This window comes from Amyelois transitella, chromosome 5, assembly GCF_032362555.1.
Source record: "Amyelois transitella isolate CPQ chromosome 5, ilAmyTran1.1, whole genome shotgun sequence".
Lineage (NCBI taxonomy): Eukaryota > Metazoa > Arthropoda > Insecta > Lepidoptera > Pyralidae > Amyelois > Amyelois transitella.
In genome coordinates this window covers 6,229,100-6,243,680 of record NC_083508.1, presented here as the reverse complement: position 1 = coordinate 6,243,680, position 14,581 = coordinate 6,229,100, and the positions used below count along the sequence as shown (strand labels likewise).

Below are 14,581 nucleotides of genomic sequence, written 5' to 3'. Positions count from 1 at the left end.
GTGTACCACAGGCGAAGCAGTGGCGGGCCGCTAGTAAATAATAAAGGTTAAACATATTGAAACCAAACTAAATGGAGCTCAATGTTAATATATTTTATAAGGATAAAACAACACTTCCCATGATTAGTACAAAATAAAATTAAATATATTGTTAGTTTTTACATAGGCAAAATTTATTTAAAAGTACAGAACATATGAAGGGCTACACACTGAATTGAGATAAAATACTTAGTACTGACTTTGAAAATGATGTAAGCCACTTTTAGTATTCACAATATGACCTTATTGCATTGATTAATGAATATTTGGCAGACCAAAAGAGATTTTCCAACAGTGCATAGGTCATTAAACCTTACTTTATAATAGTGAAATTTGGAATAGAAGCTGTAAGAAAATCTGCAATTAGACTAGCCACTACATCTTATATACCGAAACATTATGCTAAGAAACTTTAATATTATGTGATGTTCCAGCATACAAGTTCAGCTGCATGCAGGCAACGAGGGGCCAGCATACACCCAAATATAAATTAATTTTTAAGTAATAGTTCATAGATAGTAATTTTAATATATTTTGTACAATAAAATACAATTAAGTACAACTTGTAGCAAAGATATTAAAGAGAGAATCTCAAGTGTTAAAGCTGCAATAACGTGTGTGTACGCACAAGGCATATTTACACAGCACACACGCATGGCAACATCACACATGTGCTTGCACACTATAGTACATAATTAATTTTATTACTTAATAGAATATAAAGACACGCCCAAGCCGAGAACCTCCCCAATTACTTTACATATTTCAATGCATGATTAGCCAATGAACATGCTTGTAATTCACTAGCAGATTGCTATTAAATAATACATTGATCGTCGCTTAATATCACAGCTAATTATGCTTTGAAAATTATAGACATGTCTAATTTTCACTAATGTAGATAACAATGTAGAGTATAAGTAGACAATCTGAATAAATTTACATTACAATATCATGTCTTTTCATATGAAAATTTAAAATTACATTACCAAAAATTAAACAGTGCAGCGCATTATAAATAAATGTGCATACCTTATCATTTAATTGACTAAATAAATTTGTTGCCTGCAAATCTGACATATTTTAAATATCGAGAGGTAATATCTTAAGAGAAATTTTAACTTTAACTATTGAAAAAAAGTTATATCCAAATTTAAAAATATTTTGTATTTATTATGACAATTCCCTTCAAATCCACCTTGTTATTATGAATGTGAAATATCATTCCAAAAGCTGAGTCTTCTTCACACATATTTCACTACCACTATATTTGTGGATCAAAAAGTAAGGATCGAAGAGAAGTAACAGTTAGCACTTCACGAGTGCGCATTGCTGTTCACATAATCTGAGCATTTCTTGCAATCCTGAGCTTCTGGTGTGCGTTGACCATCACGCCTGGGTGGCATACGCTCATTAATTGCATCCAATCCCTTGGCCTCAGCAAATGAGGTGATTTTGTGGTTCGGGGAGAAGCCTTGAAGTGCATTTTTAAGAGATGTTTTTCCACCGGACAAAGCCCCCAGTGGCAAGGCGCCAGTGGGGGTTAGTCCTTTCAGCTGCAGAACAGATTCGCTCTCCTCACGAAGTACAGAGAACACATGAGCCATTTTCCCAATTGCACGGATTTTGTTACGAATGACTTCTTTCCTGAGATTAGCTTCCTCCAATGCATCATCCCCCTCAGTCATCAACTCATCATCCGAGCAAATGTTTAGGACATTAACAAGCATTTCTGTGACTTTCTCGCCAACAAAAGGAAGAGACCAAGTAAAGACATCCATAAAATTCGGCAACCAATAAGGGTGTGGTGAACAATTGAACTGCCTTATATTCATAACATTATTCTCGTACTTTAAGACTGCAGCTTTATTATTGTAAACATCCAAGTAGTTTGGAGCAGAGAAAATAGTGATAAGGCTGGGGAAGCCAGTTGTTTGGCTCTTACGGTACATCCGGTAACCAGCATCTTGGGCCTCATGGGCTCGTATGATTGACAGTAAATTGTTTCTTTGTAAGAAGTCACAACATGCTGCATAGCTATAGAAATAAGAACAACCTCTAACAGAGTTGTGCGAGAAATGTTCTGCATTTTTTTCATTACCGAAATCCTCAAGAGGATCAGACCAAAGGAGGTCACACATGGCTCCAAATGCAGGTGGTTCTTTAAATCTATCTAGTTTACGAATATCATCTAAGCTGTTGATTTCAGGGGAAAGACCACCATGCACACATAGGAACTGCTGGTTCATTAGAGCAGCCAGAGGTAAGCAGTCAAAAGCATCCATACATGCATCATACACTTTCTCAGAATACTTGATTTTGCATTCTTGCTTGAAGGTAAAGTATTCTGTCAAATGTCGGCACTCATGGTTGCCGCGTAATAGGAATAACGTCTTCGGATAACACAACTTGAGAGCCCAGAGGTAAAGAACACATTCTATACTGAAATAACCTCGATCGACATAATCACCTAAGAATAAATACTTAGTACAAGAGGGTGAGCCTCCCACCTCGAACAATTTCATCAAATCGTAAAATTGGCCATGGACGTCTCCGCACACGGTCACCGGTGAATCAATCTCGATCATCGTTTTTTCTGATCGTAATAGGGTGGCACCATCTTGGATGATTCGCAAAGCAGCATTTTCCTCGATCCGACCTTCTAAGATAAAGTGTTGCTTCAGTACATCTGGAAGAGGCTTTCCAGTTTTTTCATCGAATACTTCCGTCACAGTGAGCTTATGGCTTGGAGGGAAAGCGACACTTTGGATCATACGCTGCGTCGTCGACACTTTATCATTGCTCCCGGACATATTTGTCACATATAAAACACTAGGTCTAATCCATACACGCCACTATTTTCAAAATGGCAGAATAGATATAATACTAAAACAGAATCCCGATTTTACGACAGAGAAACTACTGCGCACTGGAAAACAATGCGCAAACATCTGGCGAGTGGTCAATAAAATAAACAGGGATATCGAGCGCGTTTTATTACTTTTGAAAATATCATTATATAGTAACACTGACAAAACTTGGATCAGTTGCCAGTGTTATCATTAAAATAATAATACAATTAACATTAAGAAAATGATTTTATAGGATACCACTATCGCAGCAAATACAAAAAAATTGCGATAGAAAAGTTTTGGGGCAATGTCAAACGTAGTGGTTATATTCTCTTTGTGAATGTCTTCCTCATGAAAAGCTGATTTCAGGGGTTTGCGTCAGTCTCGGCAATGAGGAACTAGATAGAGGTACATACTTACTCAATATAATCACTGTACCAAGTTGGATCGCAACTTCTTCAGAAGTTGCTTAATCGCGGTAGTTGCGCAGTAACATAATATGATACGTCTACTGATATGAATTTGTAAGCGTATTGTAAGTCTGTGATTCTAGTAAGATTCCTACCAGAATAATTTTATTATTAGATGGCAATACTTCATGGTGCTTTGATTTTTGGCTTTGGGAAGCTATTCACGAACGTTGTTAAGACATAATTGTGTAGTACCTTTTGGGCTAGCTTTAGAGATAGAGAGAGAGGGAAGATAAGAATATTCCCCAAAACATTATGAATAGCACTGTCAATTCTCATATAATCTGCTGTCTGCTGAGGTAGATACTTACTCATAGTAGAACACAGAGTGATTGGGAATCTTTTTGAGAATTCATGAATTATGTGTCATTCCTGAATGATGTATCGATTTCCGCCTGCCTGCAATTGACTAGGTACTTCTCTAAAACTCTAAAAATAAGTAATACAATTATGTGACAATTATAATATCTACTACCATAGTCCGAATATATTGGTCTATAAAAGTCAACCAAGGTAAAGTCTAATAAACTACTCACCTTTTTGTATACCTACCTGTCTGTACTTACAATCATTTCGAGACCGTTGACTCTGTCTACCCCACAGGGATAAGGACTTGAGTATATCTATTCTCAATTCGATTAGGTATAGTACTTATTTTCGATTAAGTATAAATGGCTTTTGTATGTTCCATGGGATTTACTCGATTAAGTATTTTTCAAGGATATAGACAGCTTAGGTAGGTAGGTACTTACTTCCGACAAGGGGTGTTCCTGTGTTCACAAGATCATAGAAAATTGTCAAATTTAAGTGCATATACATTTTTAAACATAGTCATAATCTTATTAATTACGTGGGTAGGTACCGATGTCAGTTTTTACAGGGAGCAATTTCCGTCTGACCTCATTAGCTATCTAAATTTTTTTACTGCAGCAGCTTAACCAAAGAATAATTTTATTAACACAGTTGCGGAATAGAAATCGGAATAATATTAGGTATTCCGATTTTTATGGGTTGTATAGGTGGGTACTTAGTAAATAAGATCTTTTTCGACCAACGAATAAAATGCAATAATTAATCTATCCCTCCGGAAAAGGCGTGATTTATTTAGTTATCTGACAATAAAATGTGCATATTATGTTTGTTATAGTGAGTGATTACCTTATTTAGGTAGGTAGGTAGATACCTACTACAGTAGAAAAGGAATACTAACTACTTACTTTTTTTAATTTTGTTTTCTTTTTTATATGTACCTACGTAGTTACGTTAGTACTCTTCAGCCAAGATTGAGCAAGACCATCTGGTTTCTTAAATATTTTTCAGCAAATACTTTAGACGTAAAACATTCTACCATATAGGTAAATCGGATTAATATAGGTAGGTCCGACGTCCTATTACTAACAAAAATGTTAAGTCTAATTAATTATAAGCTTATACATTTTTTTTAGATAAGTATCTACCTAGGTAGTTACATTCATTCATGTAATCACGTCTATATTCCTTGCGGGGTAGACAGAGCCAGCAGTCTTGAAAGACTGACAGGCCACGTTCAGCTGTTACGCTTAATGGTAGAATTGAGATTCAAATAGAGACAGGTCGTTAGTCCGTCGTCTAAAAGAAGAATCTTAAGTTAAAACCACTTAGCCGCCTTTTACGACATCCATGGGAAAGAGATGGTGTCGTCCTATTCCTTTTTACATTAGTGCCAGGAACCACACGGCACGGTAGTAACCCCAGATTTAAAAACATTAATTGTAGGTTGGTACATAAGATTGGTTCGAATTATATAATTTTATTCGATTACAACAAGATTCGCGCATAAATTGATGTTAGTATGAGTACTATTATTGATTCTGTGATATTATAATATATTGTGATAGTGATACAATGAGAATACGTACTAGGTATGATGTGAATTGAAGAGATGTCGACAGCACATTTGTGCGACGACGTATATATAGGTCATTAGGCACATCAAAATGATCTATTTAGGTCATCTAATATATTCAACTCAACAGTAGTGCGATATTAACATTGAATCGATATAGGATACATGTATATTGAAATACACAAATAGGATAACTATAAAGCCCTAAACATTACAAATGTGCGTTTACTAAAATAGTTTCAATGTAGCTAGAGTTATACACACAGCATCTGAGGTACCCCCTGAAAAACGCAACTATTAATAGTCGCTGGTGATAAAAATAAAAGCATCATCTTTGTTCTACGCGTTAGCAAATAATCACCGATAAAACATATTAGAAGTAATGTTATTGCATTTAATATTATATTAACATAATAAATGTTTTAAGTACTCGATTTTAAATAACCATTTAATAAACATATTTAAACAGGAGGTTTAATACACAGGTTTAACGTACGTACGTACGTAGCCATTATGGTACGAGTCGGTGGTCGAGCGGTTAAGATGTCCAAATAAAAAAGCATGATGCCCAGAATGGCATAGGTTCAAATCCTTCCGCTTCCACTGCCATGTAGTGATGACCTCTTCTGAAATATGTAGGTATAGTTACCTACCAACATTAGTTTTGATTGCTAAGGGATGCTCTTACGATGATGGAAAACATCGTGAGGAAACCTGCACATTCAGGCAGCTGGATCTGTAAACATGATCACAGCGTGCTTTGTATAATATACCATGATCCAATATAGGTTCCCCTACAAAAGTTGCGGAGGGTTTCAGGCATCAACTCCAGAGAAGTGAGGCAGACGCACAAGGACTAATTCCAGAAGGATGATGTAATTCTATATTATTTTACTTATTAAAATATAAAACACTAGCAGTGCCCGCGACTTCGTCTGCGTAGAATAGTTATTTTGGGCATCGTTGAAACCCTCAAGGATGAAGTTTTCCCCGTTTTTTTCACATTTTCCATTATTTCTTCGCTCCTAAAAGTTGCAGCGTGATGTTATATTAGCCTAAAGCCAACCTCGATAAATGATCTTTTCGACGCAAAAAGAATTTTTCAATTCGGACCAGTAGTTCCTGAGATTAGCGCGTTCAAACAAACAAACAAACTCTTCAGCTTTATAATATTAGTATAGATATACTATAAACATCTTGCATATTGCAGTATTTCTGCTGCCTACTATTAGACAACTGCTTAATGGGCCTAGTGTCTCAATGTATTTTCTTATAGTTTCGCCATGTCCTTCCGTCGGTGGCATAGAAATCGTTATTCCGATTTCGATGACCGACGTCTAGCTCAAAAATATTAATTGCTAAGAAATAAAGGTGCCTAGACGGTAGACGGGCTAGTTTTACGATAATTTCCTGGCGCAATTTTATAGCCGCCGAGTTGCCGACTATAAAGCTCAACATAGTGCAACAATTGTTGCACTATAGCCAAGTAGCCCGGCGATATTGCCAATATTATGCATGAAGTTGCAAGCATTCAAGGTCTAGCCGGCTAGATTGCAGATGATTTATCGCGCTTTGACTTTACTGCCATTTTGAATAACCGTCTTACCATGGAACTATATAGGTAGTAGTGGGACGGTATGTGTTAATGGCGTCGGAAGTCCGGTCAACTGCACAATGGAAAATATTTTTTTCTGTTGTCCGGTAAATGGGACAACTGAACTGTGCCATGGGCAAAAGGTAAATATGTGGGAGTAATATTCATAAAATGTGTCTTATCTTTTCTCTATGTTTCTTTAGGATCTTAAAAGAGGTCTTTAAAATGTAGGGACAATTTTAATAATCATTTGATGGTGAATCTGGTCCAAAAAGTTATTTTGCTTCCTCTTTATAAATAAAATCCTCTATAATTTAAATGCTGATAAATCATTTATTAATTCAACAGTCATGGTGTGTCCAGGGCTGGAATTTTTATTTAAGATTTCTTTACAAATAAGTGCAAAATGCGAAGTTTGGTTTCAAGGTAAAAACAATAATACTATTACAATAGGTTATAAATAATTAGAAATAACGAATAGGTCATTTCATTTTATAAGTTTAACACAGTTTTTAAAAATAGTTCTAAATATCATTTTCTTGATATTTATTGAAAACATTTCAACAAGGTTATAACGAGCGATCAAGCTTGGCATATTTTTTCTGTTGATATTTATAATAAATAATTAAAAATGAGGAAACATTATAATAAAAACTGTATTTCTAAAATCATACAACAGTTTTTTTAAGTTAAATTAGCTATAAACTTCTTGTTACTCTCTTCACAGGTCGACTAATATCCGTCAGTTTATAGTAACTGAGGAGTCAACAGTTTTGTACTTAGGTTTGCTGTGTGTAAAGGGTAGATAGCGGTATTTGATCATATGCTGAAAAAGAAACAATCTTATTAGTTTAAATATTTGCAATTATTATCAAAATTATTAGACACTAAAGCAATTTTTACAATACCGATGCCTTGAGGCTTTAGTCTCATGGAAATTTGGATATAAAAATACATATAATCACGTCTATATCCTTTCTTGGGGTAGATAGAGCTAACACTTTCAGCTGTTTGGCTTAATGATAGAATTGAGATTCAAATAGCAACAAGTCGTTAGCCCATTGTTTTAAAGAAGAATTCCAAGTTTATAAGCCTATCCCTTAGTCGCCTTTTACGACATCCATGGGAACTACCCATGGATGTCGTAAAAGGCGACTAAGATGGAGTGTTCCTATTGTTTTTTCTTTTTGGTGCCGGAAACCACATTGTACATAAAAAATACAAATGGCATTTACGGTTCCCGCTCAGCATACCTATGTCACGGTGTCAACGCGATGCTGATAATTTACTACGTTATACCTATTATAAATGCAAAAGTTGGTCTGTTTCCGTCCGTCTGTATATTTGCAACGCTTTCACGGCTAAACCGATGGACCGATTTTGTATGGATATAGTTAAATAGCTGAGTCAAACATATTCGTGGAAATTCCCACGGGAGAGATAGCCCCGGGGCTCGGGCAAGCTAGTTTTTCTTAATTATGTTTAAATACAATTGCAACTGTTTCACATAGCCCGATAGGATCGAAGATTAAAAAATCCTTCAAACTTTTAGAAACATTTTTGTCGAGGTTTAGGGGGTTGCTAAGATTCTATTTAGAATTTCTTGCTACTACAGTTAATAATAATAGCATTTTACTGCCGCTATAGTTGTGCCATCTATATCTTCGTTTAAATTGTATATAAATAAATAAAAATCTACTTACTTTGATTTGTCTCTTCATCGTTATACAAAATAGGGTAATAAAGTACATAACTAGAATTGGCCAAAATACTGGAATATTAAAAGCATCAATAAAGGTACAACATATAGCAACTAGTGTGCTCTTAGTCACAGAGAGCCAGAATTTGAATTCCGGCAGCCGTCTTATAAATGGTCTAAACTCTTCAGTTGACCGAGTTGGCAACGCAGGTCCATTGTCGTCATCACCTGAAAATGATTTCAATAAATACCAATATAATAAATTTACTTTGTACGAGACGAACTCGCGGGCACAGGTGGTATATTATAAATATGAAAAGTGTCTGTTGCATGTTTTGTCTGCATCTGATCTCCATAAAATTTTGCATAATTATGTATGCGATGTACGTGTGGAGTACAGAGGACATAGACAAAAATTAAACTCTTCTTTAATCGCCCCTTATCAGCTTTTGGAAAAAATATTGAATGTACCTACTAACATCGATTTTTACTGTCTTGTTATAGGTATACATATTGATTGTAATTTATTTAATATACGTATTATTGCTTAGAAGAATTTTAATTAATTGAAAGTAACTACAAGTTGATTTTGTAATAAAATTAAAAACAAATATAAATTGTTTTATTTGAATCTATGGTAGATTTATATTTCGCTAAACGTTATCAATACATATAACAAAACAATAAAAAAAAAATGTCTGCTCATTGAGTAAGTATATGTATTTTCAGTATTTTCAAGTTTCGATATTTCCTTTATAGCTGAGTTGTTATGATTCGATATCAGCTGTACCAGATTCTAAAATAAATTATACCCTACTAGCTATGCCCGCGACTTCGTCCGCGTGGAATAGTTATTTTGGGCATCATTGAATCCCTCAAGGAGGAATAATTTTCCCCTTTTGTTTCACATTTTCCATTATTTCTTCGCTCCTTATAGTTGCCGCGTGATGATAAATAGCCTAGCTCGATAAATGGTCTATTAAACACAAAAATAATTTTTCAATTCGAACCAGTTGTTCCTGAGATTAGCAAACAAACAAACACTTAAGCTTTATAATATTAGTATAGATATGTAGGCCAGGCAGTAGTTCCGGACCTGTTCAGTAGTTCCGGACCTGTTCAGTAGTTCCGGAGATTAGCGTGTACAAACAAACATACAAACCTTTTTTTCAGATTCATGCTCGGTTACTATTTTTATATAGTTATAAATTTTTCCTTCTTAAATATACCCAATGTACAGACAAAATTTTTTTACTGTATTATTATATGTATTGATTCCAATATTTAAACTACATAATTACTTCAGAATTTCATGAAAAACCGGTAGTGGTTTTTGAGTGAAAGACACACGTATCTTTAAGAACTTTCAGATTTATAATATTAGTAGGATAAGAGTAATCAGCACGGCAAGATCAGTTTTCCGTGCAAACCCTTTTCGAATGATGATGCTTTGACGTCTTAATTTACTAGTAGCTATCTAATAGTAAATTTTATTTAGTAGTAGCGATTCCTAGGAATTAGTAGGAATGCTTCAATTGATACTGACAAAAATATTTTTTGAATCACTTCAAATCCACTTCACCTGAGGACAATTAAATAGACATCACATAACTCACCATCAAAATCCATAGCCGGATCAATTTTTGGTGTTAGGAATGCAATGAATAAGTTCAAGTGATATATGCCAAGAGCATATGTAACTATATACCAGCCCTGAAATTAAAAAGTTCATGATTGTGTATGGTATCGAAATTTATGCATATATAATGATTCCAGCTGAGTAGAAAAAGGCTACGTTGTCTCTATGAATTACTTCATCACTGTTCACTGGATGTTATAAGATTAACTAAAAAGTAATAGCAAACACGTGGGTTCATATCGAAGGAGCTGTATGTAAGTTGTTCGCTCTTTGTTTTACTGCATGTAAAATTTTTGGGAGGGTTTTGGTAGTTTTAACAGCATGTCCTACTTCTAATAGTAAGGAGATGCTGTCTCTTGCAAACTTAGGCTTCAAAATGTAGCGGGAGCAATGATTCGGGCTCAACCGCAAAGGGAAGATCTTATGCCAGGCCAGGTGTTATGCCTGGGGAACCGTGGTTCTAACGGTATTGAGTCGGAGGTTGTATTAATGACCCAATCCATGGAAACTTTGATACCATGATTTACGCTCGCTATTATTGGCTGATAGCGTCAAGTGATTGCCTGTTAAGACTTATGGCGTAAATATGTCGCTACAGAAACAAACAGCTGGTTGTACTAAAACGTATTATAAGTCACAGCTGGCCAAAAAACAACTTGGTATTGTTTTTGATTCTACCCATGATTAAAAAAGGAAAGTACAAAAATGTATAAATAAATTATTATGAATAATGATTTTAATAAAAAAAAGCATAAAAACGCGTGTTTATAAGATGAGTATTAGTTTTATACATACTTGTTTGGTAAAAATTCGCAGCATAAATGCCATCAAAAGTAGAATACTTCCAGCCCATCTAGCTTTTGCATGTGGTGTCCACTTATCCAACGTCCCTTGGTACACCTAATAAAGATAAAGTTGTGGATTAATCATCTGTTTGGTTCGACTAGCAGAGAATGCCTAGTGGCATTAAGTACACCTGTTCTACATTTAACGTGCATAAATTTTAAATAAATATATTAATTATATTATTATATTGAGAATATATCAAAACAGCCTGTAATTTGTAACTGTGTGATTATATGTCACAGGTTCTTGCCATATTGGAAAGCCTTTTAAGTTACCCTATGGCATGAATGGTTGTGTCGTGTGGATTCCCGGCACCAATATAAAAAAGAATAGATCCACTTCATCTCTTTATCATGGATGTAGTAAAGTTGGTCAACGCATCAGCTACCATATGCAGTGTTAGTACATACTCAAGCTGAATAACACCATCCTCAACTGCTTCTCTTATAAAGTTGTGGCGCACATCAATATGTTTAATATGTTGATGATGCACAGGGTTTTGTGCAATAGCAACAGTAAATTGACTTTCACTGTAGACACAGTAAAATGTCTCCTCAGCTATGAATATGAAATATGCATTCCTAAAATGTAATTTGCCTTCCCGAGATCCTTCATTTCAAATTTAGACATAAGGGCTATCGAAGTCTTCGTCGTCGAAGTTCCTTAGCATCACTATAAAATATTATAATAGAAGCATATCATCAACAGACACTGCTAATATGATGATGTTTAACATCACATTTTAAAGGTTCCGTACTAAGCTTCAGATTCCATGCTATCAGACCCTGCTTTAATCCATAAAGGGATTTCTTCAATAAACACACATAGTTCTTTCCTTTTTCGTCAAAATCGTGCGGTTGTTTCATGAAGACAATTTTATTTAAATCTTCATTCAGGAATGCCGTTTTCACATCCATTTGATCACTTTCTGATTATACTTGACTGCTAGCCACCAAGTAACGTTCTGAACTTTGTCTCACTACAGGCGAAAATGTTTCGTCCTAGTCTATGCCACATTTTTGGCTAAACCATCCTGCAACCAATTGTGCTTTATATCTGCTCCTATTACCCCTGCAAATTAAATTTAAAATAAAAATTTAGAATCAACGATGTTACGAAAAAAAAGATGGTTTCCCAATAACCCATGTGTTATCGCATCAAGCTTTTCTTTAATGGCTACCTTCCATTTCTCACTATCGGGTCTCGACAATGTCTCTTCTATCGTCTTTGGATCATCAATATCAGATGTTGCAGCAGCTTGATAAAGGATATAATCAGAAAAGTTTAATTAGTCTATCCTCAGTGGGTATCTTCGTTTACTCTCGGTAGGTATATTTCAAGGATTGGAGCTGGTTCACAATCTTCAAACTCATAATCTTCATTAATATTGGTCTCTGGTAGGTTGCTGTCCAAACCACAAAAAGTGTGATGACAAAAGCGTCTCATGATTTCCAGGTTCTGTTGAATTGACCACTGAGTTTGGAAAGACAACTTCTTCCTTTGAAGAATGGTCAATGAACACCCTAGTGTTCTCGGAAGATTCCTTTTCTTCTTTATGTTTCTGGTTTTCAAAGAATACTACATCTCTCAGGCTCTCTGTTTTTTGGATCATATTTCTTCCTCTTCTGTTCAGGAATGTGCATTTAGGCTACATCTAAAAGTCTTCACCATACTCAGGTTGCACTTCTTTCCTGACCACTTCTCTTCTGGAGTCAAATTTTTTACAGCAATTGTTGGAGATCTATTATGAAAGTAAACTGCATAATTGGCAGTTTCCGCCCGGAACCTTTTTCATAAGCCAGCTTCATAAAGCATACTTCTTGCTTTCTCGTAGATTGTACCGTAGGTGTGTACTCAACCGTAACTTGGTGCGGTATCCCATGCTGTCAGATAATTATCCATCCGCCTATTGATATTACTTTCTGTGCCATTATCAGAATGTAATACTTTAATCTTCTTACTGCTCTGTTTCTCAGCAAATGCTTTAAACTCAAAAATTTTTGAGCATAATTCAGTTATAGATTTAAAAAAATTGGTTAGGGTAGGTTTGGATTAGAGATGTACTAATTTAGCAGAGCAGAAAAAAAAATATTTTATGACATGACATGAATATTAAAATGAAAAATCCTCTAAAATAACTGAATGAGGCCTATCAGTCTTTCAAGACTGCTGGCCCTGTCTACCCCGTAAGGGACACAGAAATAATTAAATGAATGATTGTTCGACATTCAATTGTACTTGGTAGCATTGAAATAAAAAATAATTTTCCATATTTCAGTTCAAAATGTTCAAGTTAAATATGGCAATCTAGAAAAAACTTTGAGATCTTTGGGGATTACCCAGTACATCTCATAATTATGTTTGTATTGCATGGAATTCAATTTTTAATACCTACTTTGTACTAAAAGTTGATAATCATTGTTCAGTCAATTTTGCACGAAAGAGTAAGAAACACACACATCCTTATAAACTTTGGAATAGGGAGAAGTATGAAGAATCTCTTTGTAAATTGAATTCATAACTCATCCATAAGACCTTTATCTGATCTTTTTAGGTACCTTTATCTGACTGAATCAATGAATTATGAAAAAAGAATGAACTGATTAATAAGGACATGTACGTATTTTTACTGTTCTTGGTTATATACCACAGTTTTTAAAAAAGTTTGAATTAGGCAGGATTAGTAGTGAAAAAAATGGTCACACTGGCCTTTGATGATGAGATATGCCAGCGATGGTTTACGTGGTTCGAGGGTGATAGTGGAAAATGCACTGGTCGAGTTACATGCCAATTAGATGTCTTAATAAAAAGTACCCTACAACCGAGGTTACGAGACCTGAAAAAGGCAAGAATTATTTTACAGAGTACCTGTGAAATACGGGTCCATGCTTGAGAAACTATGCCTTTTCTTGATGCGTCCGACGTTAAGTCATTTCCATCCATCATAATGTTAATGTTTAGTTGATAATTATAAGCACATCACTACCTCTGCCGCAAATTGAAAGATAATAGGTTATTGTAGGGTTTAGAAGTTTTTTGTTTATAGTATTCAATTTCAGATTAATCAAGATTTTATAATATATTTGTTATACTCTATTGTCGAAAAACTATAATAATCATCAGGTTAATAAATACACACATACATGACATTAATTGAATGAACATGAATGCCAAGCATGACACGTTTGACAATATTCTTCAATTTTGACAGCGCTTATCACTGTTATACTGACGTAATGAGAGGGTACGTGTCTGGTAAGCCTGTGGTATAAGCGTGCGTGTACGTATGGTCTAGAGTCTAGACGATCGATTGTCGCTAGGTGGGACCAAAAAGAAATCACTAAGTAGGTACCTATGTTTGCTCAAAGCTTAAAATATAATGTTTAATTTATTTGACTAAAAGTATCTAAGTATGACAAACAACATTATTACATAAATTTTATCTACTTAATCCATTGACATCCAAGCATCGGCTGGCTAAAGTAGGAAAATCATTTCTGATTAATTGTATAGTTTTATAATATATTACCAAGAAGTGTTCTTGAAATGAACGAAAG

General features: G+C 34.9%; 2 protein-coding genes across 2 annotated transcripts; both read right to left on the bottom strand.

The window, feature by feature from the left end:
• Window positions 1-72: 72 nt before the first annotated feature.
• On the bottom strand, window positions 73-3,074 carry LOC106131920 (serine/threonine-protein phosphatase 2B catalytic subunit 3). Its single transcript, XM_013331199.2, has one exon. It carries the CDS (start codon window positions 2,850-2,852, stop codon window positions 1,356-1,358), a length of 1,497 nt encoding a protein of 498 aa, XP_013186653.1. The 5' UTR covers window positions 2,853-3,074; the 3' UTR covers window positions 73-1,355.
• A 4,404-nt stretch (window positions 3,075-7,478) lies between these two features.
• Window positions 7,479-14,215, bottom strand: LOC106131906 (protein RER1). Its single transcript, XM_013331181.2, has 5 exons — window positions 13,893-14,215; window positions 10,974-11,078; window positions 10,156-10,252; window positions 8,544-8,767; window positions 7,479-7,666 (listed from the first exon to the last, which is right to left on the bottom strand). Exons 1-5 carry the CDS (start codon window positions 13,968-13,970, stop codon window positions 7,583-7,585), a joined length of 588 nt encoding a protein of 195 aa, XP_013186635.1. The 5' UTR covers window positions 13,971-14,215; the 3' UTR covers window positions 7,479-7,582.
• Window positions 14,216-14,581: the final 366 nt, after the last annotated feature.